The sequence below is a fragment of the Entelurus aequoreus genome, linkage group LG14 (assembly GCF_033978785.1).
Source record: "Entelurus aequoreus isolate RoL-2023_Sb linkage group LG14, RoL_Eaeq_v1.1, whole genome shotgun sequence".
In the NCBI taxonomy this organism is placed as follows: domain Eukaryota; kingdom Metazoa; phylum Chordata; class Actinopteri; order Syngnathiformes; family Syngnathidae; genus Entelurus; species Entelurus aequoreus.
Window position 1 is genome coordinate 33,160,416 of NC_084744.1, and position 24,781 is coordinate 33,185,196.

Genomic DNA, 24,781 nt, shown 5'->3' on the forward strand with positions numbered 1-24,781 from the left:
CTTCTCTTACTTGCTTTTTTTTTAACCTTTTCTTATCTTTTCTTGCCTACGTCTTATCTTTTATTACTTTCTCTTACCTACTTTTTACATTTTCTTGCCTACGTCTTATCTTTTATTACCTTCTCTTATCCACTCCTTTTTTCTTACCTTCCCTTCCCTTCTCTTGCCTACATCTTGTCTTTTATTACCTTCTTCTTACCTTCTCTTATCTTCTCTCCCCCACATCTTATCTTACCCTTTCTTACTTACTTCTTACCTTCTCTCACCCACATATTGTCTTCTCTTACCTATGTCTGACCTTCTCTTACCCACTTCTTACCTTCTCTCGCCTATGTTTTATCTTTTCTTAACTTCTCTTACCTACTTCTTACCTTCTTTCGCCTACGTCTTATCTTCTATTACTTTATTTTATCTACTCCTTTTTTCTTACCCTCTTTTACCTACTTCTTACCTTCTCTCACCTACGTCTTATCTTTTATTACTTTCTCTTACCTACTTCTTACTTTGTCTCGCCCATATCTTGTCTTCTCTTACCTATTTCTTACCTACTTCTTACCTTCTCTTGCCTATGTCTGATCTTTTATTACCTTCTCTTACCTACATCTTACCTTATCTTGCTTACGTCTTATCTTTTATTACCTTCTCTTATCTACTCCTTTTTTTTACCCTCTCTTACCTACTTTTTACCTTCTCTCGCCTACGTCTTGTCTTTTATTTTCTTCTCTTACCTATGTCTTATCTTTTATTACCTTCGCTTACCTACTTTTTACGTTTTATTGCCTACGTCTTATCTTTTATTACCCTCTCTTATCTACTCCTTTTTTTCTTACCTTCTCTTACCTACTTCTTACCTTCTCTCGCCTACTTCTTGTCTTTTAGTACCTTCTTGTACCTATTTCTTAACTTATTTCGCCTACGTCTTATCTTTTATTATCTTCTCTTACCTATGTTTGACCTTTTCTTACCTTCTTTTGCCTATGTCATATCTTTGATTACCTTCTCTTACCTACATTTGACCTTTTCTTACCTTCTCTTGCCTACATCTTATCTTTTATTACCTTTTAATACCTAATTTTTACCTTTTCTTGCCTATGTCTTATCTTTTATTACCTTCTCTTACCTACTTTTTACCTTTTCTTACCTTCTCTTGCCTACGTCTTATCTGTTATTACCTTCTCTTATCTATTCCTTTTTTTCTTACCTTCTCTCACCTACTTCTTACCGTCTCCTACCTTCTCTCGCCTACGTCTTGTCTTTTATTACCTTCACACATGGGACGGTTTAGTAAGTAAAAACTGTTTTAGTTATATTGTAAAAACTTACAAATGTTGCTTGGATCAAATCAAAGCGTAGGAATAAAGTACCGGCTCATAGTCCGGAATTTACATTTAATTTGTCCGTCTTGAGAATGAGTAACTGAAAACCTGAACAACGACTCCTGAGAGAGGGGGAGAGAGAGAGAGCGTCTGAGCTCCTTCAAGAAACGAGGGCAGCTCTTCAGTCTGCTGCCGACGGACGAAGTCTACTTTCAAGTCACCAGAAACTTTAAACGGATCATTTGCACAAAGTACTTTTTTGGAATGTAACATTTTATCCAAAGTCTGGACTGCAGGCTGTGTCGATCAGTTGGTTGGTGGGTTTTGAGGGCTGGAGGAGAGGTTGAACTGAACACAAGGGTAGACTACTTTGTGCCTGAAGAATGCAGCCACTGACAGGATGAAGGGAGCAGGACAAAGACCTCGACAGACCAGGCGAACGCTAAAAACTCTGTCCACGTTCGTCCCCGGCGAGATCGAGTAGATCTCGACTGTTTTGAACGTACCCCACACACTACCATGTCATCAGTCAGTGTCCGAGAGGGAAACGTGTACCGGGACTGCGTCTCAAGTTCGGGAACGGACCGCAGAAACACCCGAGTAAAAAGAGCCGTCCGAATTTCCTCCATAGTCGCTCATGAGGTAAGTTCATCCGCCTCCGGTGTGGAAAGATCATCTGGAGTCAAGTAGTTTTGTCCAAGAGCAGGAAATTGTCGGATCAAATGAACAGAACCAAGTGCTTAGACATCAATGGTGTGTGTACGGGTCTTCCAGACCTTAGTCTGTCCTTGACTGCATGCCTCGGTGACGTACAGCACAGTCCCCTTGCTGGGGACCTTTATGTTGGCTCCCCCGCTGAATGAGGCGCTGCACTTGATTGATTACTCCAGTCGCAGCTCCTGCCCCAAGGTCCACTTAAACACGGGTGTTTATTTATGTTTGGGTCCCAGTATAGCACCTGCCCCACTTTTTCCGGTGTGAAGCAGTGTTTGCATTCATGTGCAATAACTTATAGATGCTCCCATTTTAAACCCCCTGTAGGGACATTCCCCGAGCCACATGCGTTCTCAATAACCACACACGGTTCTTTATTTAACAAAGTCCAAGGAACTTTCCAGTAGGTTTCTCTTTGTGGACCACCCTTCATCTTGCATCCGTAGTCCACCTCATGTTCCAAACAGGTCTTCATCGCTAGACTGGGAACCATGAACGCCCAAAACAGGAAGTGCTAAATGGTGCCTCAAATGTGTGCCTGAATGGGTAATGAGCCACACCCCCACCTCAGGCCTACTAGTGAGAGACATGGTCTTAGTGTTCGTCACACAGCCCCTCCAAAGTAAGTAAATAGTAACAAAACATTGACAGAGGGACTGGTGAAAGTCGTTCAACAGTCCTGGGGATACAGCCTGGAATAGCAGGTCTAACCAGGTTTTAAAATTAGTTTTTGGAATCTTTATGAGACTCTGGCCTGAAGACCGAAGTATGTGCCCAGAAGTGTAGGGGCACAAGAAAATCAGTGATGTTCTGAGGGTCGAATCAGGACCAAAATCTTAAACTTAGTGCGGGATTTGACTGGAAGCCACTGAAGACTGGATAGAGTGGGGGTAATGCGGGCTGTTCTGGGTGCACCGGTCAAAGGTCTGGCAGCCGCATTCTGTACAATCTGAAGTCTCTTTAGAAGTGAAAAGAGAATTACGCGTGAATGATCACTTCGAGATCCGATTTTGACGACAATTTGTTCCGCATTAGAGATATTTCCGAGGTGATATAGACAGTTTTTGGTCAGTTGACGACAGTCACCCTCCAAAGACTTGGACTGATCCAATACAAGTCCAAGGTTTCTGAGGCTGCTTTGAACAGATGCACCCAGAGCACCAAGGGAGTTCTTGATTTTATCGGGAGCAATGATCAGAGTTTCCGATTCGAAGGAAATTCGAAGACAATCAATCAATCAATCAATCAATCAATCAATCAATCAATGTTTATTTATATAGCCCTAGAAGACAACCAATTTTTGATACAGGATACACATTCCAAGAACTTCTCTTACCTACTTCTTACCATCTCTCATCTTCTCCCGCCCACATCTTATCTTATATTACCTTCTCTTACCTACTTCTTACCTACATCTTGTCTATTATTACTTTCTCTTACCTACTTCTTACGTCTCTTGTCTTCTCTCGCCCACATCTGATCTTTTATTACCTTCTCTTACCTACTTCTTACCTTCTCTTACCTTCTCTCACCTACGTCTTATCTTTTATTACCTTCTCTTACCTATTTTATATCTTCTCTCCCCTGAGTCTTATCTTTTATTACCTTTCTTACCTACTTCTTACCTTCTCGTACCTTCTCTCGCCCACATATTATATTTTATTACCTCCTCTTACCTACTTCTTACCTACATCTTGTCTATTATTACTTTCTCTTACCTACATCTTACCTTCTCTCCCCTACATCTTAACTTTAATACCTCCGGGCGAGAACCATGGACTCAGACTCGGATGTGCTGATTCTCATCCCAGTCGCTTCACACTCGGCTGCGAACCGATCCAGTGAGAGCTGAAGATCCTGGCCAATTAAAGCCATCAGGACCACATCATCTGCAAAAAGCACAGAGCTAATCCTGCAGCCACCAGACCGGATCCCCTCAACGCCATGACTGCGCCTAGAAATTCTGTCCATAAAAGTTATGAACAGAATCGGTGACACAGGGCAGCCTTGGCGGAGTCCAACCCTCACTGGAAACGTGTCTGACTTACTGTCGGCAATGCGGACCAAGCTCTGACACTGATCATACAGGGAGCGGACCGCCACAATCAGACAGTCCGATACCCCATACTCTCTGAGCACTCCCCACAGGACTTTCCGGGGGACATGGTCGAATGCCTTCTCCAAGTCCACAAAGCACATGTAGACTGGTTGGGCAAACTCCCATGCACCCTCAAGGACCCTGCCGAGAGTATAGAGCTGGTTTACCGTTCCACAACCAGGAGGAAAACCACACTGTTCCTCCTGGATCCGAGGTCCGACTATCCAGCGTAGCCTACTCTCCAGTACACCTAAATAGACCTTACCGGGAAGGCTGAGGAGTGTGATCCCACGATAGTTGGAACACACCCTCTGGTTCCCCTTCTTAAAGAGAGGAACCACCACCCCGGTCTGCCAATCCAGAGGTACCGCTCCCGATGTCGACGGGATGTTGCAGAGTCTTGTCAACCAAGACAGCCCCACAGCATCCAAAGCCTTAAGAAACTCCGGGCGGATCTCATCCACCCCCGGGGCCTTGCCACAGAGGAGCTTTTTAACTACCTCAGCAACCTCCGCCCCAAAAATAGGAGAGCCCACCACAGATTCCCCAGGCACTGCTCCCTCATAGGAAGATATATTGGTGGGATTGAGGAGGTCTCCTTAGTATTCCTTCCACCGATCCACAACAGCCGCAGTAGAGGTCAGCAGGACACCCCCCCCCCCCCCCAATTATTTATTTAAATGGCATTTGTTTTGTTGTTTATTATTAATATTTGTATTATTATTATTACATTTGTAATGTTATTTTTTAATCTAACTGACCACTGTGATATGTTTTTTATTGTATTATTATTATTATTATTATTAATATACTTTTTTATTTTATTTTGTAATTTAACTGACCATTGTGACATTCTCTTGTTAATTTTTTTTTTAATATTGTGACTTTCTTTAATAGATATAATTTTATTTAATTGTCAATTTTTTTGGTGATTTATTATTATTATTATCTTTTTTTAATCTTTTATTTTGTAATTTAACTGACCACTCTGATATGTTTTTTTTAATTTGTTTTAAAATTATTATTATGTATTTATTTTACTGTTGCGACTTCCTCCAGTAAACAGTACCAACTCCACGTGTGTGCGACAGGTTCTATCGCTGGGTGCTGACGTGTTACCAGAGTACAAGTTGCAGACCCCCAGGATCCAGAAGTGGACCATCCTGCACTACAGTCCTTTCAAAGCCGTGTGGGACTGGGTCATCCTGCTGCTGGTCATCTACACCGCCATCTTCACGCCTTACTCCGCCACCTTCCTCCTCAGGTGGGTGAAGACTCACACGCCGGAGACCTTTCGGGAAAACCGGCAAATGTTCTAGTTTCTTAACCAACTTGGTTTTTGTTGAATATGAGAAGTGTTTTGACGGTGGAGCAGTTGAAATGGGTTGAAAAATGTGAAAGGAGAAGTCAAACTTAAGAAGGGTGGAAATAGGTTACCAATAAACGGGAATTCCTGGAAATGTGTTAAGTGTGGAAAAATGGTAGTTTTACGGTCCAGGATGAGTTGAATGTGTAAAAGGTGGAATGGTTTGAATGTTGAAAAATTTGATTTTCAGGAAAACGGGAATTTGGTTTGGAACTTGGGAAAGTGTTAGTTTGAATGTCCAGGATGAATGGAATGTGTCGATGTTGGAATGGTTTTACTAGGTTAAAAAATGTGGGAATTGTGCAACTTGGCAAAATGTCCCATTCATTTCAATGGGGACTTATTGGAAATTTGGGATTTTTGGGAAAAGCGGGATTTTTTGGAAAATGATTAGGAGCATGAATTGGTTGGTGTTGGAATCGTTTAAATCGGTCAAGAAATGTTGAATTAGTAACAGTTTTTAATCGAGAAATTCCTGGAATTTCAGGAAAACCGGGAATTTTTCTAGTTCCTTAACCAAATATTTTTTTTTGTCCTGAATATGTGGAGTGTTTTGACAGTGGAACGGTTGAAATGGGGTTGAAAAATGTGAAAGGAGTAGTCGACCTTAAGGGTGGAAATAGGTTACCAAAAAAACGGGAATTCCTGGAGATTCGTTGAATGTGGAAAAATAGTAGTTTAAAAGTCCAGGATGAGATGAATGTGTTGAAAATGTGGGGATTGTGGAAGTTTGAAAAATAGCCAATTCATTTTGAATGGGGAAAATGCCCCAAAAAAAAAGGAATTATGGGAAATCTGGGAATTTTTTTTTAGAATTGTTGAAGTAGAGCATACAATTCCTGGACAGGCTGAATATTTTGAAGTTGGAACAGTTTAAATCAGAGGAAAAATGTAGGAATTGTGGAACTTTGAAGAATGTCCCATTGACTTCAATGGGCATTTCAGAAAACATTGGGAGTTTCGGGAAAAGCTGGAATTTTTTTGAAAATGGTAAAAAACTTGAATGGTCTGAATAAGTTGAAATGGTTGGTGTTGGAATTTTTCAAATCGGTCGAGAAATGTTGACGTAGTAACATGTTGAATTGAAAAATTGTATTACGGAATTCCTGGAATTTAGGGAAAACCGGGAATTTTTCCAATTAAAAAAAACAGTTTTTTTTCCTGATTAAGAGAAATGTTTTGACGGTAGAACGGTTGAAGTGGGTTGAAAAATGTGGAAGGAGTAGTTGCCAGAAAAAATGGGTGGAAATAGGCCTTTGGACAAGCAGGAATTCTGGAAAATCCTGGAATGTTTTTGAACTTGGAAAAAGGGTAGTTTGAATTTCCAGAATGGTGAAATGTGTTGAAGGTGGAATGGTTTGAATCGGTTGAAAAATGTGGGAATTGTGCAACTTGGAAAAATGTCCCTTTCATTTCAATGGGAACTTCCTGGAAATTTGGGAATTTGGGGAAAAGCGCATTTTTTTGGAAAATGATTAGGAGCATGAATGTCCTGAATGAGCTAAATTGGTTGATGATGGAATTGTTTAAATCAGTCAAGAAATGTTCAAGTAATAAATCGTATCATGGAATTTCGGGAAAATCAGGATTTTTTTTTTTTAAATGGTAAAAAACTTGAATGATGTGAATGAGTTGAAATAGTTGGTGTTGGAATTTTTCAAATCGGTCGAGAAATGTTGACGTAGTAACATGTTGAATTGAGAAATGGTATTACGGAATTCCTGGAATTTCGGGAAAACTGAGAATTTTTCCAGTTCAAAAAACAACGTTGTTCTTTGTCCTGATTAAGAGGAATGTTTTGACGGTGGAACGGTTGAAGTGGGTTGAAAAATGTGGAAGGAGTAGTCACCAGAATAAAAGGGTGGAAATAGGGCTTTGAAAAATCAGGAATTTTGGAAAATCCTGGAATGTTTTTGAACTTGGAAAAAAAGTTGTTTAAATTTACAGAATGGTGAAATATGTTGAAGGTGGAATGGTTTGAATCGGTTGAAAAATGTGGAAATGGTGAAAGTTTGAAAAATGGCCAATTCATTTTAAATGGGAAAAATGTCCCGGAAAATCGGGAATTCTGGGAATTTTTGGAATAGCCCGCAATTCCCGAATAGGCTGAACAGTTTGAAATTGGACACAACAGTGATTAAAAAATCCCTCATTTATCATCACAGCCATTTAAAAAAAATAAAATACAAACATTTAAAAAATGAACCATGGGTTGGGTTTGCCATGAAACAATTACCATCCGCTTCAACTTAAAGGCGCCAAAACACTTCCTTGTGGTCTACATAACATGTAATGGTGGTTCTTTCATCCGAATGTCCTTCTCGACTTTGACTTGTTTGGCTGCGGCGTTGCAGCGACCAGGAGGAGGCGGCCATGCGAGCTTGCGGTTATTCCTGTTCCCCGCTCAATGTGGTGGATCTCATCGTGGACATCATGTTCATCGTCGACATCGGCATCAACTTTCGCACCACGTATGTGAACTCCAATGATGAGGTGAGTAATGAGAGTAACGTCCATCAACTTAGTGGTTTCACCTTATGAGTCAGTACGTTAGTGGTAGATATTTTAAAGAAGGTGAAAGTTAACCAGTCCACCATCAGGTCCAGGTAAGATCCGCGGTACACCATCTTCCATGCATGTTCTACTTGAGTCTATACCCCAGCTGACACTGGGCAAAAGGTGGACTAGGCTAGGTAAGGAAAGTTTATTTGAAGTAAACAAGATGTGAAGGTAAACAGTCCCTTGATTTGAAACAGCCAAGAGAGCACCGGCACGGTCGAAGCTGTGGCCCACGGGTAAAAAATTGTAAAATTGATGCAAAAAGCAAAGCGAGGAAGGGCGAAAACACACACGAACAGTATGCGACCGTACTCCAGCGTATGCAAACGGGAAACACAAGTAATGGTCCTGTGATGGAAAAAGGAGGTGAGGGAACCAGCGCTCAGACAGCAGTTCAAGTGGCAGGAACTGTTGAAGCCAAAATCCCTCCATCCATCCATCCTTCCTAAGCAGCGATACTGAGACTTCCTCCTTCCCAGCCACTTCGTCCGGCTCATCCCGGGTGATCCCGAGGCATTTCCAGGCCAGCTGGGAGACATAGTTTTCCCAACGTGTCCTGGGTCTTCGCCGTGGCCTCCTACCGGTTGAACGTGCCCTTAACACCTCCCCAGTGAGGCGTCCGTGAGGCATCCTGACCAGATGCTTCAACCACTTCATCTGGCTCCTCTCGATGTACAGAAGCAGCAGCTTTAGTCTGTGCTCCTCCCAAATGACAGAGCTTCTCAGCCTATCTCTAAGAGAAAGATCCGCCACCCGACAGAGGAAACTGATTTTGGCAGCTTGTACCCGTGATCTTGTCCTTTTGGTCATAACCCAAAGCTCATGACCATAGATGATGATAGAGACGGAGATCAACCGGTAAATTGAGAGCTTTGACTTCCGGCTCAGCTCCTTCTTCACCACGACAAATCAATACAAGGTCCGCATCACAGCAGATGCCGTGCCGATCGGTCAGTCGATCTCATGTTTCACTCTTCCCTCACTCGTGAACAAGATCCCGAGGTACTTGAACTCCTTCACTTGGGGAAAGATTTCCTCCCCAACCCGGAGATGGCACTCCACCCCTTTTCCGAGCACAGTCGCTTCACACTCGGCCGCGAACCGATCCAGGGAGGGCTGAAGATCCTGGCCAGATGAGGCTAGCAGGACCACATCATCCGCAAAAAACAGAGACCTAATCCTGCATCTGCCAAACCGGATCCCCGGAATGCCCTGACTGCACCTAGAAATTCTGTAAAAGATTTGCAAGCGATACATAATGCACATATGCGCTTGCACCATACAGAGACAAACATTAGAACAAAACAAAAAACACCATTTCAACACCCACACACACTGCGGTGACTCTCTGCAGTGTTTCACGCCATCGTCTGCTGGTGTTGGGGGGCAGCAGGACCCAACGAAACAACCAAGAGAAGCGACTTCATCTTCGGCTGCCCAGCAGCTCTCGAACAATGTCCTGTCAATGTCCAGGGAGAACAAAGTGTCCGATACGTGGTCATTCATTCAGGACTCCATGGAGCTTGTCCATCTCGACGCTCAACGTCAGCTCCGCATCTTCTCCGGTCTCTCTACCCGGACTCCGGTGTGGCAGAGAGCCAGCAGCTGGTGAAAACATTGCCATGGCCGAAGGGCTCCTCGGTGGCAGATCCAAAAGTTCATAAAAAAAACAGTGCAGAAGTCACGAAAGTGCCACCCCTAGTTGCGCAGTACCGAAGTGGCCCAAACTAAAAGTCTGAAAACACATGAAAACCAGAAACAAACATCAAGAACACAAAATAGGACACACAAGAGCATAGACCTCCTGCAACCAACAGCCATGTTTCTATATTTCTCAACCAATTTAAAACATTCCAGCATCAAAACATTTCAGTCCACATTTCTCATACAGCATGTCCTTTTTTGGCTACTATTCTGATGCTTTGTCCGACAGTAACTTATCAAACTGCGTCTCCTTCACGTCCATCATTTACTTAACGTTAGCAGTAGCAAAACAGTTAGCCTGAGCCGACCAATGAGGTTCAGACTCCCAATGATATCTTGTTGTCTGACACGCACACTTTATGTGTCATCTGTGTTCTCAGGTGGTCAGCCAATCCTCACGTATAGCAGTGCATTACTTCAAGGGCTGGTTCCTCATCGACATGGTGGCTGCTATTCCCTTTGACCTCCTCATCTACCGCTCAGGAGAGGAGGTGGTTAGGGGAGGTGGAGAGGGAGAGGTAGGGTGGAGGGAGGGAAAGAAAAGGATAGAGATGAAGAATAATTATTGTAGTAGTGGGAGTATGAAGAAAAGTTAGCGATATAGTGAAAGTTCTGCATCAGAGACACGTACTTTGAACATCCAATCCATTTTACAGCTACAAAGTACTCAGATTTTGCGCTAGTGGATTGGAAGTGGAGAATCACAAAGTAATTACCTGTAAACTCGGGTGATTAAAAGTTTAGCACAACAATCAGACTTTCAAGTTGTTGTCCGTCTCACATTCATACAGCCAACTACTGAGCTTTGAACATGGCAGGATACATAAACTTCTGCCAAAGTTGGACACAATAATTCAAATGTCTTAAAAGATCCTGTGACAAACAAGTCAAGAGGCTGACCCTCAAAAAAAAAGCCCTGCTTTAAGTCCGCGATACAGTCAACTCGCCATGGACTGGCCTTAACAGACCAAGGTGTCTAAGGTATTTGCAACAGACCAAGTCACATTGGGAGGTAAAGCTTTAGGGGCAGTGGACGACTTCACCTAGCTGGGGAGCAACGTCAATCAATCAGGAGGGACTGACACACATGTAAGATTCAGAAATGGCAAATAAGGGCAACCTTAAATGAGCCAAATGATCTATTGTTCAACTCCCATAACTCTCCAGAACTCGTTCCAGGATCCCTCTGGGGTTTGGTCGTAGATACTTAAAAAACTGGATTTGTGTTAGGGTTGGATTGGATTTGGAGGAGTCTGATTCGACTATCAACATCGTAGTCAAATCGTCTGACCCTTCCCCCCTCCATTGGTAGGAGGCAAGATGCTCTTACCCCCGGAGACACGTGGCAAGTCATGCCACCACATGCTTCACTGAAGCCCGTCATCGGCTCTGGTGGGACTACCCGGAAGTGCCTGCCACGTACAACGTTTACCTACTCTTGATAGTCAAGTTAGATCATCCTCCCAGCGATCCGATTTGAAGACTTCACTAAACTATCCAATCTCTCCTGTGTTTGATTATCTGAATGTTTAACCCTTCCAGATTAATCGTCGACTATGAAAATCTGTTGTCGAAAACAACTCTAGGAATATTAATAATCATGATGGACTGGATTAAAATAGAGCTTTTGTAGACACTCAAAGTGCTTTACATTGAAAGCCATTATTGGTTCACTTCGCAGCCACATACTCTTTGTGATAAACTTCATCTATAGCCACTGCTGCCCTGGGGTGGACTCACAGAAATGTGGCTGCCAATTTACCAACCACCGCCAAACATCCAGTGAGGTTTACACTCCAACATTGGGAGGACACTAGAAGCAAGGTGGGAGAAGTGTCTTGCCTAAGGACACAACAGCAGTGACTGAGGAGGTTGGGTTTGAAAGGCCAACAGTCTGATTTCTGGACAACCTGCTCTACTTCCTTAGTCACTGTCCCGCGAATCAAGTCCTTATTGATCCTGACTGCAGCCCACCAAACCAAAATATGTCTTTGCAAAAAAAAAAAAAAAGTGATGAAGCTTCGAGTTATTAATTGGTGGCTGCCAATAAGGGAAAATGTAGCCTCAGTTTTCAATCCACAGGCGCAAAATCCGCACACTTTCAGGAGTATGTGACTTAGTTTCATGGACTCGCAAGCTTACACTGTTTTCTGTTCCTGACAGACAACCACCCTGATTGGCCTTTTGAAGACAGCACGGTTGCTACGATTGGTCCGCGTAGCCCGGAAGTTGGATCGTTACTCAGAGTACGGCGCGGCTGTGCTCTTCCTCCTCATGTGCACCTTTGCACTCATCGCTCACTGGCTTGCCTGCATCTGGTATTTTACTTTCCAACCTTTGAACATTCAAGTGAAAAGGACATTTTGAGAAAACCATGTACAGACTTGACACGTTTTTAGGTTTGTTTTTAGACTGAGGAAAATGTTAACGACTCTGACCGTGTCATTTAATCACAGGTATGCCATAGGAAACGTGGAGCGGTTAACCTCGGCTGGGATCGGTTGGTTGGACACTCTGGCGGACCAGCTGGGAAGGCCTTACAACAACTCCGTCATGGGGTCAGGTCCCTCCATACGAGATAAATATGTCACAGCTCTTTATTTTACTTTCAGTAGCCTGACCAGCGTGGGCTTTGGGAACGTGTCCCCAAACACCAACTCCGAGAAGATCTTCTCGATCTGCGTTATGCTTATTGGGGGTGAGTTCTATACAGAACAACTACATGTTAGCATGGACAATTAACTGAGATTCCTGCCACCAAAAAAGTGTTGCGATTTTTTCCAGGATGAGATGAATGATGCTGCCTCTCTTGCTCTTTATTTACCCCAACAGCTCTGATGTATGCTAGTATATTTGGCAACGTGTCGGCTATAATCCAGCGGCTATACTCGGGTACCGCACGCTACCATACTCAGATGATGAGAGTCCGGGAGTTCATTCGTTTCCATCAGATTCCCAACCCTTTGAGACAGCGGCTAGAAGAATACTTCCAACATGCGTGGTCCTACACTAACGGCATCGACATGAATGCAGTGAGTATATTCCACGGTTAAATTGAGTGTGTATAGATTCAACCGTTCTCCCAGGAATTCGCTATGTCACGATCGCGCCAATTCAGGCAAATTCAACCAATCCCTGCGAATTATGTTTGGCCTTGCAACGTTGTCCAATGCCCGCAACTTCTCTGCATATTTTGGCCAATTAAATTTTGTCTCTGAGTGGCACTCAAACGTGCACGTCAACCGCAACTTAATTGGCGTTGTCCTATGTAGTTTAGACCTACTTCCTGTTCCTGTCTACGGCGGTAGGCCTCTTAGGTAATGTAGTGTGTAGAAATTGACTTCATAGTCCACCGGCTCTTGTGCTCCACCCGGCTCGACCACCGCCTTCTGCAGTCCGCCCGGCTCAGCCGCCGGCCTGTGCTCTTTCAGTGGGACTTTCGGCACCTCTTCCTGCCAGTCCGGTGAGGTTTCCATTGGAGCCCACCTCGCTGTCCATCCTGGCGTCCTGTTGGGACTCTGTGCGGGACGTGTCACTGTCCCTCCTCCTGGACCCCTTCCGCCCTTTCTTGGCTTTTACAGCGGGAGATGCCGCCAACCAAGAGCTCATTCCCTCGATAAAGGATAGTGTCTGGCATCTGCTTCGTGAGGGGGGGCTACTACTATCAGCGGTGCGGGGAAAGACATGCCGCTGTGCTCTTCGTCTTGGGCGGCTTCTACCACGATGCCGTCATCTTTGTCTGCGGCTCCACAACCTCCTGCTTTCCTGTCTATGGCGCTAGGCCTCTTAGGTAATGTAGTGTGTAAACATTTACTTCCTAGTTTACATGTAGTTATAAATTAATTTGAAATGTAAAACAATTAAGAACATATTTTCATTTGCAATGCTGACCTAGGAAAGAGGCAGCATTTACATGCACGGAGAATGCAGAACTATTCGACCACAGAGCCGACCGCGGTCAACAAGGAAGCCTTTGGTAGGGTCTCTTACTGTAATTATAATTAATTATTCCTATTATTAGTTCTAATTCATTAAAGCAGGACAGTAACTAGACAACAAGCTCTGTGTTGCGCCTTGCCACGGTGGTGGTGTTCGTGGCCTCAAGATTTGGAGGCAGACGACAACATGCAGGTATGAGTCTTTAACCCATTAAACAGGCAAACAACAAGGAGCATTAGGCAAAAAAAAACTTAAAGACGTGAAACATACATGAACTAAACATGAAACACTTTGTAAGTCAATGCAAACCGTTAGCATAAAGCAAGCAATGATCCAGGGCGGTGAGACCGGCATATAAAGCCCTCTGATCACCAATCAGAGGCTAGTGGCTCAGTCAGCGCTCCTGGCAACGAGAGGTAACCCAGGGAAAACCGAAACAAACATCAAACACAGGAAAATGACCACAAAACCAAAAAAAAAAGACTACCTGTTGGTTACAGGTCATGACAGTACCCTCCCTTAAAGGGTTGGATTCCTGACATTGCAGAGTCCAAAACAGAACAAGTCTCAGAATCAAGGGAGTTTGAGGGAGGACTTGTGTCCCTGAAGTCTGCGGGGAAAAGTCTGGTGGAGGTGCCTCAAAACAACTTTCTGAGAAGAAACCCGCGAATGAGAGAAACGATACATTCGTAATCCGATGTTTTTGGTTCAGTACTAAGGCGCATGGATTACCCACATACAACCCATGAAGTCAGTCTCCTGAGTAAACGAGCGATCTAAATGATACATCTGGTAGTGAAGGTTGTTTAATGTGTCTTCCAGGTTCTAAAAGGCTTTCCAGAATGTCTCCAGGCAGATATTTGTCTCCACCTCAACAGAACTCTGTTGCAGAACTGTAAAGCGTTCAAAGGTATGGATCAGTACCACGCATGTGTATTACTATTTACTCCTGAGGTGATTTTACAGTACACGATACAGCACCTCCAAGTCAGAGTCCATGGTTCTCGCCCGAAAAATGGTGGAGTGCCATCTCCGGGTTGGGGAAGAGATCTTGCCTCATGTGGAAGAGTTCAAGTACCTCGGTGTCTTGTTCACGAGTGAGAGAAGAGTGGATCGTGCGCTCGACAGGCGGATCGGTGCGGTAATGCGGACGCTGTATCGATCCGTTGTGGTGAAGAAGGAGCTGAGCCGAAGGCAAAGCTCTCAGTTTACCGGTCGATCTACCCATTCTCACCTATGGTCATGAGCTTAGAGATAGGGTGAGAAGCTCTGTCATCCGGGAGGAACCCAAAGTAAAACTGCTGCTCCTCCACATGGAGAGGAGCCAGATGAGGTGGTTCGGGCATCTGGTCAGGATGCCATCCGAACGCCTCCCGAGGGAGGCGTATAGGGCATGTCCGACCGGTAGGAGGCCACGAGGAAGACCCAGGACACGCTGGGAAGACTCTGTCTCCCGGCTGGCCTGGGAACGCCTTGGATGGACGATACTGAATATATTTGAATCTGTGCTTTGGTCTTCTGTGGGCTTTTGTCAGGGTCTACGAAGGGCTGCCTGAGGGCCCTTGCTATGAGGTTCAAGACCACTCACGCGCCACCCGGTGACACTCTGGTACACGCCGGGGACCTGATATCAGCGTTATACTTCATTTCAAGAGGATCTATCGAGATTGTGAGAGGGGATGTGGTGCTCGCTATTCTCGGTGAGTACTTGTTGGTTATTCATTACCTTGTTTATTACCAGTGGGATCAATGGGAACTAACTTTGACATGTGGGACTTTTCCAGGAAAGAATGATATCTTTGGGGAGCCAATCAACCTTTTCGCCCTGCCGGGGAAGTCAAGTGCGGACGTGAGAGCGGTGACCTACTGCGATCTTCACAAGATGCACAGGGATGACATGCTGGAGGTGCAGATTCACCACTTTTAGTCGTTTTTTTGCAACATCGCTTCTGTGATTCAAAAGGAGAAAGTTTAGTTTCCAAAAATATATATTTTCTGAAATATTCACCCAAGAAAATATTTTTAACATAACTTAGAATTGACAGCTGGATCTGAAGTTAATCTAAAGATTTAAGTGTTGAAGATAAAAATAAGATATAGGACATATTTTAAACACTTTTGTGACTGAGACCTTTTTGGGTCCCTGGGACCTTTAGTGTGATTTTATTTTTAAACTGTCATTGCTCAAAAAACAGAATCAAACCAATGTTGTTATGAATTATTGACCTGTTAAAGACGCCAATTACTTCACATTAAATATTCCACTTTGAACTTTTTAGTGGGAAAATATTACATAGTTTGTGTTTTTGCCATAAGAAATAGGGTTTTCTTTGACAAAAAAGGGCATAAAACATAAGAAAATGTTGACTTTAATTTAACAAATAGATCTGAAGTTAATCAATGGATGTACAACCGTTGAATTAAAATAATACAAATAATATATGACCTATTTCAAACACTTTTATGACTGGGACCTTTTTGGGTCCCCGGGACATTTAGTGTGATTTTGTTAAACTGCCATTGCTCAAAACACATTATAGAACTAAAACTAATGTTGCTATGAATTATTGACCTATTAGAGCCTCCAAACACTTCACATGAAATATTCCACTTTTAACTTTTTAGTGGGAAAATATTACATAAGTTTGTGTTTTTGCCATAAAAAACTGGGTTTTCTTTGACAAAAAAAGGGCATAAAACCTAAGAAATTTTTAACTTTAATTCAACACATAGCTCTGAAATTAATCAATAGATATATATACACGTTGAAAGTAAAAAAAAATAATAAAAAAAAAATAAAAAAATATTTTTATATATATATATTACTATTTTTAAACAATTTTATGCCTTGGACCTTTTTGGGTCCCCGGGACATTTAGTGTGATTTTATTTTTAAACTGTCATTGCTCAAAAACATAAGGAACAAAACCAACGTTGTTATGAATTATTGACCCAATAAATCCCCCAATTACTTCACATTAAATATTCCACTTTGAATTTTTTAGTGGGAAAATATTACATAGTTTGTGTTTTTACCATAAAAAAACGAGGGTTTTCTTTGACAAAAAAGGGAATGAAACATAAGAAAATGTTAACTTTATTTCAACAAATCTGAAGTCGATCACTAGATATATATAAGCGTTGAAAGTAAAACAAATGTTTATTTATAGACTTATTTTAAACACTTTTATGACTGGGACCTTCATGGGTCCCCGGGACCTTAAGTGTGTGGTTTTTTTAAACATTATGGAACCAAAAACAATGTTGTTATGAATTATTGACCCAATAAATCCTCCAATTACTTCACATTAAATATTCCACTTTGAACTTTTTAGTGGGAAAATTACATAGTTTGTGTTTTTGCATTAAAAAACGGGGTTTTCTTTGACAAAAAGGGCATAAATCATAAATAAATGGTAAAAAAATATATATATATATATAATACTTATTTTAAACACTTTTATGCCTGGGACCTTTTTGGGTCCCCGGGACCTTAAGTGTGTTTTTTTTTTTAAACTGTCATTGCTCAAAAACATAAAGAAACACAACAATGTTGTGTTATTGCCATAAAAAACAGGGTTTTCTTTGACAAAAAAAAGGTCACGAAACATAAGAAATTTGTAACTTCATGTCAATGATCTGAATTTTATTAATAGATTAAAAAAATAAAAAATAAATGTGACTTAAATTTAACACTTTAATGACTGAGCCCTTTCTGGGTCTCCAGGACCTCCAATAGTCACCAAAAGGTTGTGTAACCCTAATGGTTATTATAAATATTGTATTGGTTTTTAGAATTAACAGTTTCAAAATGCTGCAATTTTTCGGCTCTTAGTAGAAAAAGTTTGGACACCCCAGGGCTCGCTTTAAGACAATATCTTTGTTGCATTATCATTTGTTTAATTAAGTTATTCATCATGTAGAGTACTTTCAAAGTAAAATGTTTGAGGGCATACTTGGTGTTCATGATTTACAACAATTAATCTTTCAAGCAAAGGCGCTTAAATATGTAAAAAAATTTAAAAACGACAATCTGTATGCTTCCTCAGTCACGTCGTTTGTTTGTGTTTGCAGGTTTTGGACATGTATCCAGAATTTAGCGAATATTTCTGGTCCAATTTGGAGATCACCTTCAACCTCAGAGACGTACGTTTTATTTTGGAAATGTTCCTATTTGATAAAGAAATGTCCCGGAGAAAACTAGGGTCTTTTAAGTATTTCTTTGAGGTCTAAAAATAACATCAGGTTATGCTGCTAACAGAAAAGGAGGGAAAGAGAGAGAGAGACAAAGAACATTTCCAGATATTTATATCTGCTTTGGAAAATGTGAGGAGAGAGCGGGAGTTGGGGCGACGGGACTCAATTTTGGGAGGGAGGATGATAAAAAGACAGGAATGGTTTGGTCTAACCTTGGGAACGGCAGTAATACAGCATCGATCACAAAAGAAACCCAGTTCGAAAGTAACCTTTGCTCAAAAGTTGATTTTAGCCATCACAACAATCTTTGTTTGATTGTAAGAAGATCCCAGCCAAGGGATCTTTGAAGGGGGATTTCAAAGTGAAGAGAAACAATACAACATAAACCACAGAAGGACTGTTTCTTAGACTAAAATTGTTTTAAAAAGATTGTTAACATATTCATTTTGCCGTAACATTTCATTTTCCAAGATGGAAAGTTTCTACTTTAGATCTAGACTAGGGGTTTTTAAACTGGGAGCCACAATGTGGTTTCAGGTCTACTTCTTACTTCAACATTTAGCAAGTGATTCGCTATACCAAAATATTACGACAGGCCAACTCAAAAATCGGAATTGTATTTTGAAGGTTTTCCTGAATGAGGTCTAGAATATACATGAAAGAATGATTTAGAATTTGAACTTTAGCAACATTGAACATCAAAGAGTATGTGAACTTTTGTCCAGTGTTTCATTTGTTGGTAAATAATATTAATAATAATGAATCATATTTATACAGCATGGTAATAAGCTACTTTTAAAAATAATAATAATAAGCTATTTTTAAAAATAATATTGATAATAAACACATGGACGGTGGTAAGCTGCAATTAAAAATAATTATGATAACAATTTTAATATAATAATATCAAACACATTGATGGCAGTAAGCTGCATTTAATAATAATGGTAATGATAATAATAATAATAATAATATTAATATTAATAATAATAGTAGTAGTATTAAACCCATTCATTGTGGTACGCTACATTTAATAATAATAAACACATTGATGTTGGTAAGCTACATGTATTAACAATAATGATAATAATCGTAATAATAATAATATCAAACATAGTAATGGTGAATGTAATAATAATAATAATAATAATAATAATAATAATAATAACCAAATGATGATGGTAAGCTACATTTAATAACAATAATAATGATAGTATCATTAAACACATTGATTGTGGTATGCTACATTTAATAATAATAATAATAATAATAGTATCATTAAACACATTGATTGTGGTATGCTATATTTGATAATAATATTGATAATAAACACATTGATGGTAGTGAGCGTAACTTAATAATAATTACATTAATAATAATAATAATTAAAAAAACATAATGATGCGTTATGCTTCATTAAATAATCATGATAATAATAATAATAATAATAATACTAATAATAATAATAATAATAATAATAATAATCGTAGTAGTAGTAGTAGTAGTTGTATTAAACCCATTCATTGTGATGTTGCATTTAATAATAATGACAATAATAATAATAATTATAATAATAATAATAACCAAATGATGGTGGTGAGCTACATTTAATAATAATAATAATCATAATAATAATAGTATCATTAAACACATTGATTGTGGTATGCTATATTTGATAATAATATTGACAATAAACACATTGATGGTAGTGAGCGTAATTTAATAATAATTATATTAATAATAATAATAATAATAATAATAATAAAAAACACAAATATGCGTTACGCTTCATTTAATAATAATAATAATGATAATAATAATAATTATAATAATAATAATAACCAAATGATGGTGGTAAGCTACATTTAATAATAATAATAATCATAATAATAATAGTATCATTAAACACATTGATTGTGGTATGCTATATTTGATAATAATATTGACAATAAACACATTGATGGTAGTGAGCGTAATTTAATAATAATTATATTAATAATAATAATAATAATAAAAAAAAACACAAATATGCGTTAAGCTTCATTTAATAATAATAATCGTAATAATAATAATAATAATCGTAGTAGTAGTAGTAGTAGTAGTCGTAGTACTAAACCCATTAATTGTGGTACGCTACATTTAATAATAATAAACACATTGATATTGGTAAGCTACATTTCTTAACAATAATGATAATAATAGTAATAATAATAATATCTAACATAATAATGGTGCATTTAATAATAATAATTATTATTATTATAATAATAATAATAATAATAATAATAATAATAATAATAATAATAATAACCAAATGATGGTGGTAAGCTACATTTAATAATAAAAATAATCATAATAATACTAATAGTATCATTAAACACATTGATTGTGGTGTGCTATATTTGATAATAATATTGATAATAAACACATTGATGGTAGTGAGCGTAATTTAATAATAATTATATTAATAATAATAATAATAATAAAAACACAATGATGCATTAAGCTTCATTTAATAATAATAATTGTAATTATAATAATAATAGTAATAATAATAATATAAATAATAATAATAAACATACATGATCATACACCAATGTATGATCATATTTAATAAGTATGAGTAATAATAACATGACATATGAAATATTCATGATTTACTGACAAGGTTCACTAACTGACTTGTTGCATAGTCACCTGGTCTTCATCACAGTCGTGTTTACAGATTTTTAAGACATGTTTTTGACATCCCCAAGGTTAGCTTTTACTTTCATACACATTTGACTTGCACTTGAAACTAAAACTCTCGGATTCATACCCAAAAAAATCACTCAGGACCCTTTTTGTCGTAACCTTTGACACGATGTTACTGTTAGCAGTACTCCTTCACAGTACTGAGTACTTGGTTTCTCTGCAGGTGCATAGTGAACCTGCAGGCCTGCTGACCGGAGAAGAATCCAACTGGAAGCCAAGACTCTGCTCCACTCGTTCAGGTTTGACTTGTTACAGAGAAATATGGGGCCATTGTGTCAATTATACTGTGCCAAAAGTTACTTTGAAAAAGTAATCAATCGCAGTTATCTTTTCTATCAACTGGATACCCAAAGCGCTCACAGAGAAGCGAGAACCCATCATTCATTCACTACACGTAGGTGGTGGTAAGCTACATTTGTAGCCACAGCTGCCCTGGGGTAGACTGATGGAAGCATTCATTCACCAGTGTGAGAGGCACTGGGGGAAAGGGTGAAGTGTCTTGCCCATGGACACAATGGCAGTGACTTGGATGGGCACCAAACGTGGAGCCCTCAAGTTGCTGGAATGACCGTTCTACCCACCACGCCACGCCGTCCCCCAATGTACCCAAAACTTCACATTTTCAGAACATAAATTCCTTGACCTTCAGCTCTCACTGGATCGGTTCGCAGCCGAGTGTTCAGCGGCTGGAATGAGGATCAGCATCTCCAAATCTGAGGCCATGGTTCTCAGCAGGAAACCGATGGTTTGTACAGTCCAGGTAGAGAACGAGACTCTGTCCCAGATGGAGGAGTTTGAGTATCTCGGGGTCTTGTTCACGAGTGAGGGAAGGATGGAGAAGGAAATCAGCCGGAGAATCGGAGCAACTGCGGCAGTATTGCAGTCTCTCTGCCACACTGTTGTGACGAAACGAGAGCTGAGCCAGAAGGCAAAGCTCTCGGTCTACCGAGCTATCTACTTTCCTACTCTCACCTATGGTCATGAAGTGTGAGTCATGACCGAAAGAATAAGATGGCGGATACAAGCGGCCGAAATGAGTTTCCTCAGAAGGGTGGCTGGCATCTCCCTTAGAGATAGGGTGAGAAGTTCAGTCACCCGAGAGAGACTCGGAGTAGAGCCACTGCTCCTTTGCTTGGAAAGGAACCAGCTTAGGTGGTTCAGGCATCTTGTGTGGATGCTTCACGAGCGTCTCCCTAAGGAGTTCCTCGTTGCACGCGGCAGGCCAAGTACCAGATGGGGGGGATTACATCTCTCTGGCCTGGGAACGCTTCGGGATTTTAATGCTAATGTTGCTCTGTAGAGGGAAGTCTGGAGGTCTCTGCTGGAGCTGTTGTCCCCGCGACCCGATTCCGGATAAGCGGTTGAAGATGGATGGATGGATGGATGGAAATTTGAGAAGTCTATACACATCTCCCCAGCCACTTCGTCCAGCTCTTTCCAGGAGATCCCAAGGCATTTCCAAGCCAGCCGGGAGACATTGTCTCTCCAATGTGTCCTGGGTCTTCCCCGTGGCCTCCTACCCGTCGGACGTGCCCTAAACACCTCCCCAGGAAGGCGTTCAGGTGGCATCCTGACCAGATGCCAGGACCATCTCATCTGGCTCCTCTCGATGTGGAGGAGCAACGGCTTTACTCTGAGCTCCTGCAAGGGAGAGCCCCGTCCCCAACAGAGGAAATTTATTGGGGCAGCTTGTACCCGTGATCTTGTCCTTTTGGTCATAACCCAAAGCTTATGAACCATAGGTGAGGATGGAGACGTAGATCGACTGGTAAATTGAGAGCTTTGCCTTCTGGCTCAGCTCCTTCTTCACCACGATAGTTCGATATAGGGTACGTATCACAGCAGATGCCATGCCAATCTGCCTGTCGATCTCACAATCCACTCTTCCCTCTTCCCTCACTCGTGAACAAGACCCCGAGGTACTGGAACTCCTTTACTTGAGGCAAGATCTCCTTCCCAACCCTGTCACGGCAGGCACTCCACCCTTTTCCGAGCACTCGGAGGTGCTGATTTTAATCACAGTTGCTTTAAACTCGGCCGCGAACCAATCCAGTGAGAGCTGAAGATCCTGGCCAGATGAAGCCCGCAGGACCACATCATCCGCAAAAAGCAGAGACCTAATCCTGCAGCCACAAAACCGGATCCCCTCAACGCCCTGACTGCGCCTAGAATTTCTGTCCATGAAAGTTGTAAACAGAACTAGTGGCAAAGGGCATCCCTGGTGGAGTCCAACCCTCACTGAAAATGGGCCAGACTTACTGCTGGCAATGTGGACCAAGCTCTGACACCGATCATTCAGGGAGCGGACCGCTACAATCAGGCGGTCAGGAACCCCATACTCTCTGAACAATCCTCACAGGAATTCCCGGGGGTCACGCTAAAATGCCTACTCCAAGTCCACAAAGCACATGTAGACTGGTTGGGCAAACTCCCATGCACCTTCAAGGACCCTGCTGAGAGTCTAGAGCTGGTCCACTGTTCCACGACCAGTACGAAAACCACACTGCTTCCCTCTTGAATCTGAGGGGGAACAGTGTGGTTTTCATTCTGGTCTTTCTTCACCACGGATGACACAGATGATTTGTTACTAGATTTAAAAAATGTTTTATAAGATATTGCGAGAATCGTGTTGAATCGAGAACTGATTCTAAATCCAATCGTCACTGCAGAAATCGGATTCAAAGTGAATCAAGAGTTGTGAGATTTGCATCCTTATTAAATTCCATTTTATCTTCAGACTTCTCAGGGCTTCTACATTTCTCCAACTCAATCTGACAATAATAGTTCACCCCCCTTCACAGGTGAACCGCTCAGAGCTGCGAACAGGTGCAGTCCGAGTCAGCATCAGTGGGAGAACCGTGACCGACACAAACCTGCAATGTAAGATTTGACTCCATGTCCTCAAAGGCAATTACCTTACCGCCATCTTCAAAGGTGGTGGCGGCTCAGTTCCTGGCGTTCATTGCGAGAACAGTTCCTTCCTGCTTCTTCACTTCTGCAGATCTAGTCCTGGGTTCTCCAGCGAGGACGAGGCAGAAGATTCTGAGCTGATCAGCTCAGTTCAGAATTCCACGGTGGAATCTACGACCCCAAGAACCAGGAAATGTCCTGGAACTGACCGTGGAGACAAAGTCTGTCATTATCTGACAGGTAAATTCAAAAACAATCTGGTCACATCTTCGCCACTGTGACCTGTTTTTTTCTGTCTGTGTTTGGACTAGATGCCCTCTCAGGAGTCGCTAACATCTTCTCCTTCTGCGGACCGGAAGTTGGAGAAGAGCAACGATACCAAGAGGTCCCCTGCTCCCACGGGCTAATCTCACCGCCTCCTCAGCTTCGCTTGGACCTGGCTTCGGAGGAGCCTTCCTACCGTTCCAAAGATTCCAGCCCTCCTCCTCGTCTTCCGAGCCCTGGCGTTCCTCGGACACAGCAAAAAGTGCTGGAAAACAGATTGGAGACCATGCAGAAACAGATCAGCAGGTAAGTCTTAATAATGCCATGGTTTTTATTAGTAATAACTCGAGAGGCAGTCGTAGGGCCGTTTGAGGACTCGACATGTACTACCGGCTGTCACCATGGAGACACTCACTTCCCTCCACATGAATGTTATCATGCTTCTACCTGGGGACGGGCACCAAGTTCCGCACTTTTGTAGTCCCCGACTGAATTCCGTCGGTGCTATTGGATATTTATTTGAGTAAAATCAAAAGGTGCCTGTGAAAGTGTCCCTCCATGATGGGTTCTCCTGGTACTGATAGATCTTCTGGGAGCCCAGTTGTCAGGTTTGAACAAGTTTTTTTATTGCAAGCGCCCACGCACACGGATAGCCCGCTTTCCAGCAGTCTTCGCTCTCGTGACTTTTCAGTCTACTCATGTCTGCTCGCTCTCTCAGTCTCTCGCTCATGTGTCTCGCTCACTGCTCCAACTCCCAACTCCAACCACTTGTCTCATCCCTGCTGCTGCTAATAAAGGCGACAGGTGATTAGATAACCAGGCCCAACTGGGCAATCTACTCACCTGCCGCTGTCTTCAAGACCAGTCCTTGCAACCCCACGCTCCGCAGCAGGCCCGCAGGCCATGCCCCCCTCCACAGTGCCGTATTTTGATACATTTGTCGCATCAGGTTGCCGACTA

At 41.6% G+C, this 24,781-nt stretch overlaps 1 protein-coding gene across 1 annotated transcript in view; it reads left to right on the forward strand.

Annotated features, from left to right (window-relative positions):
- The window catches only part of LOC133664773 (potassium voltage-gated channel subfamily H member 6-like), a 63,542-nt gene that overhangs the window by 33,367 nt on the left and 5,394 nt on the right, over nucleotides 1-24,781 (forward strand). Inside the window, exons 8-21 of the mRNA XM_062069672.1 lie at nucleotides 5,220-5,392; nucleotides 7,849-7,987; nucleotides 10,138-10,275; nucleotides 11,921-12,075; nucleotides 12,214-12,455; nucleotides 12,590-12,789; nucleotides 14,519-14,606; nucleotides 15,232-15,396; nucleotides 15,481-15,602; nucleotides 17,771-17,842; nucleotides 20,811-20,886; nucleotides 23,449-23,527; nucleotides 23,649-23,797; nucleotides 23,869-24,127. Coding sequence (XP_061925656.1) covers nucleotides 5,220-5,392; nucleotides 7,849-7,987; nucleotides 10,138-10,275; nucleotides 11,921-12,075; nucleotides 12,214-12,455; nucleotides 12,590-12,789; nucleotides 14,519-14,606; nucleotides 15,232-15,396; nucleotides 15,481-15,602; nucleotides 17,771-17,842; nucleotides 20,811-20,886; nucleotides 23,449-23,527; nucleotides 23,649-23,797; nucleotides 23,869-24,127 — 2,057 coding nt within the window. The remainder of the gene's footprint in view (nucleotides 1-5,219; nucleotides 5,393-7,848; nucleotides 7,988-10,137; nucleotides 10,276-11,920; nucleotides 12,076-12,213; nucleotides 12,456-12,589; nucleotides 12,790-14,518; nucleotides 14,607-15,231; nucleotides 15,397-15,480; nucleotides 15,603-17,770; nucleotides 17,843-20,810; nucleotides 20,887-23,448; nucleotides 23,528-23,648; nucleotides 23,798-23,868; nucleotides 24,128-24,781) is intronic.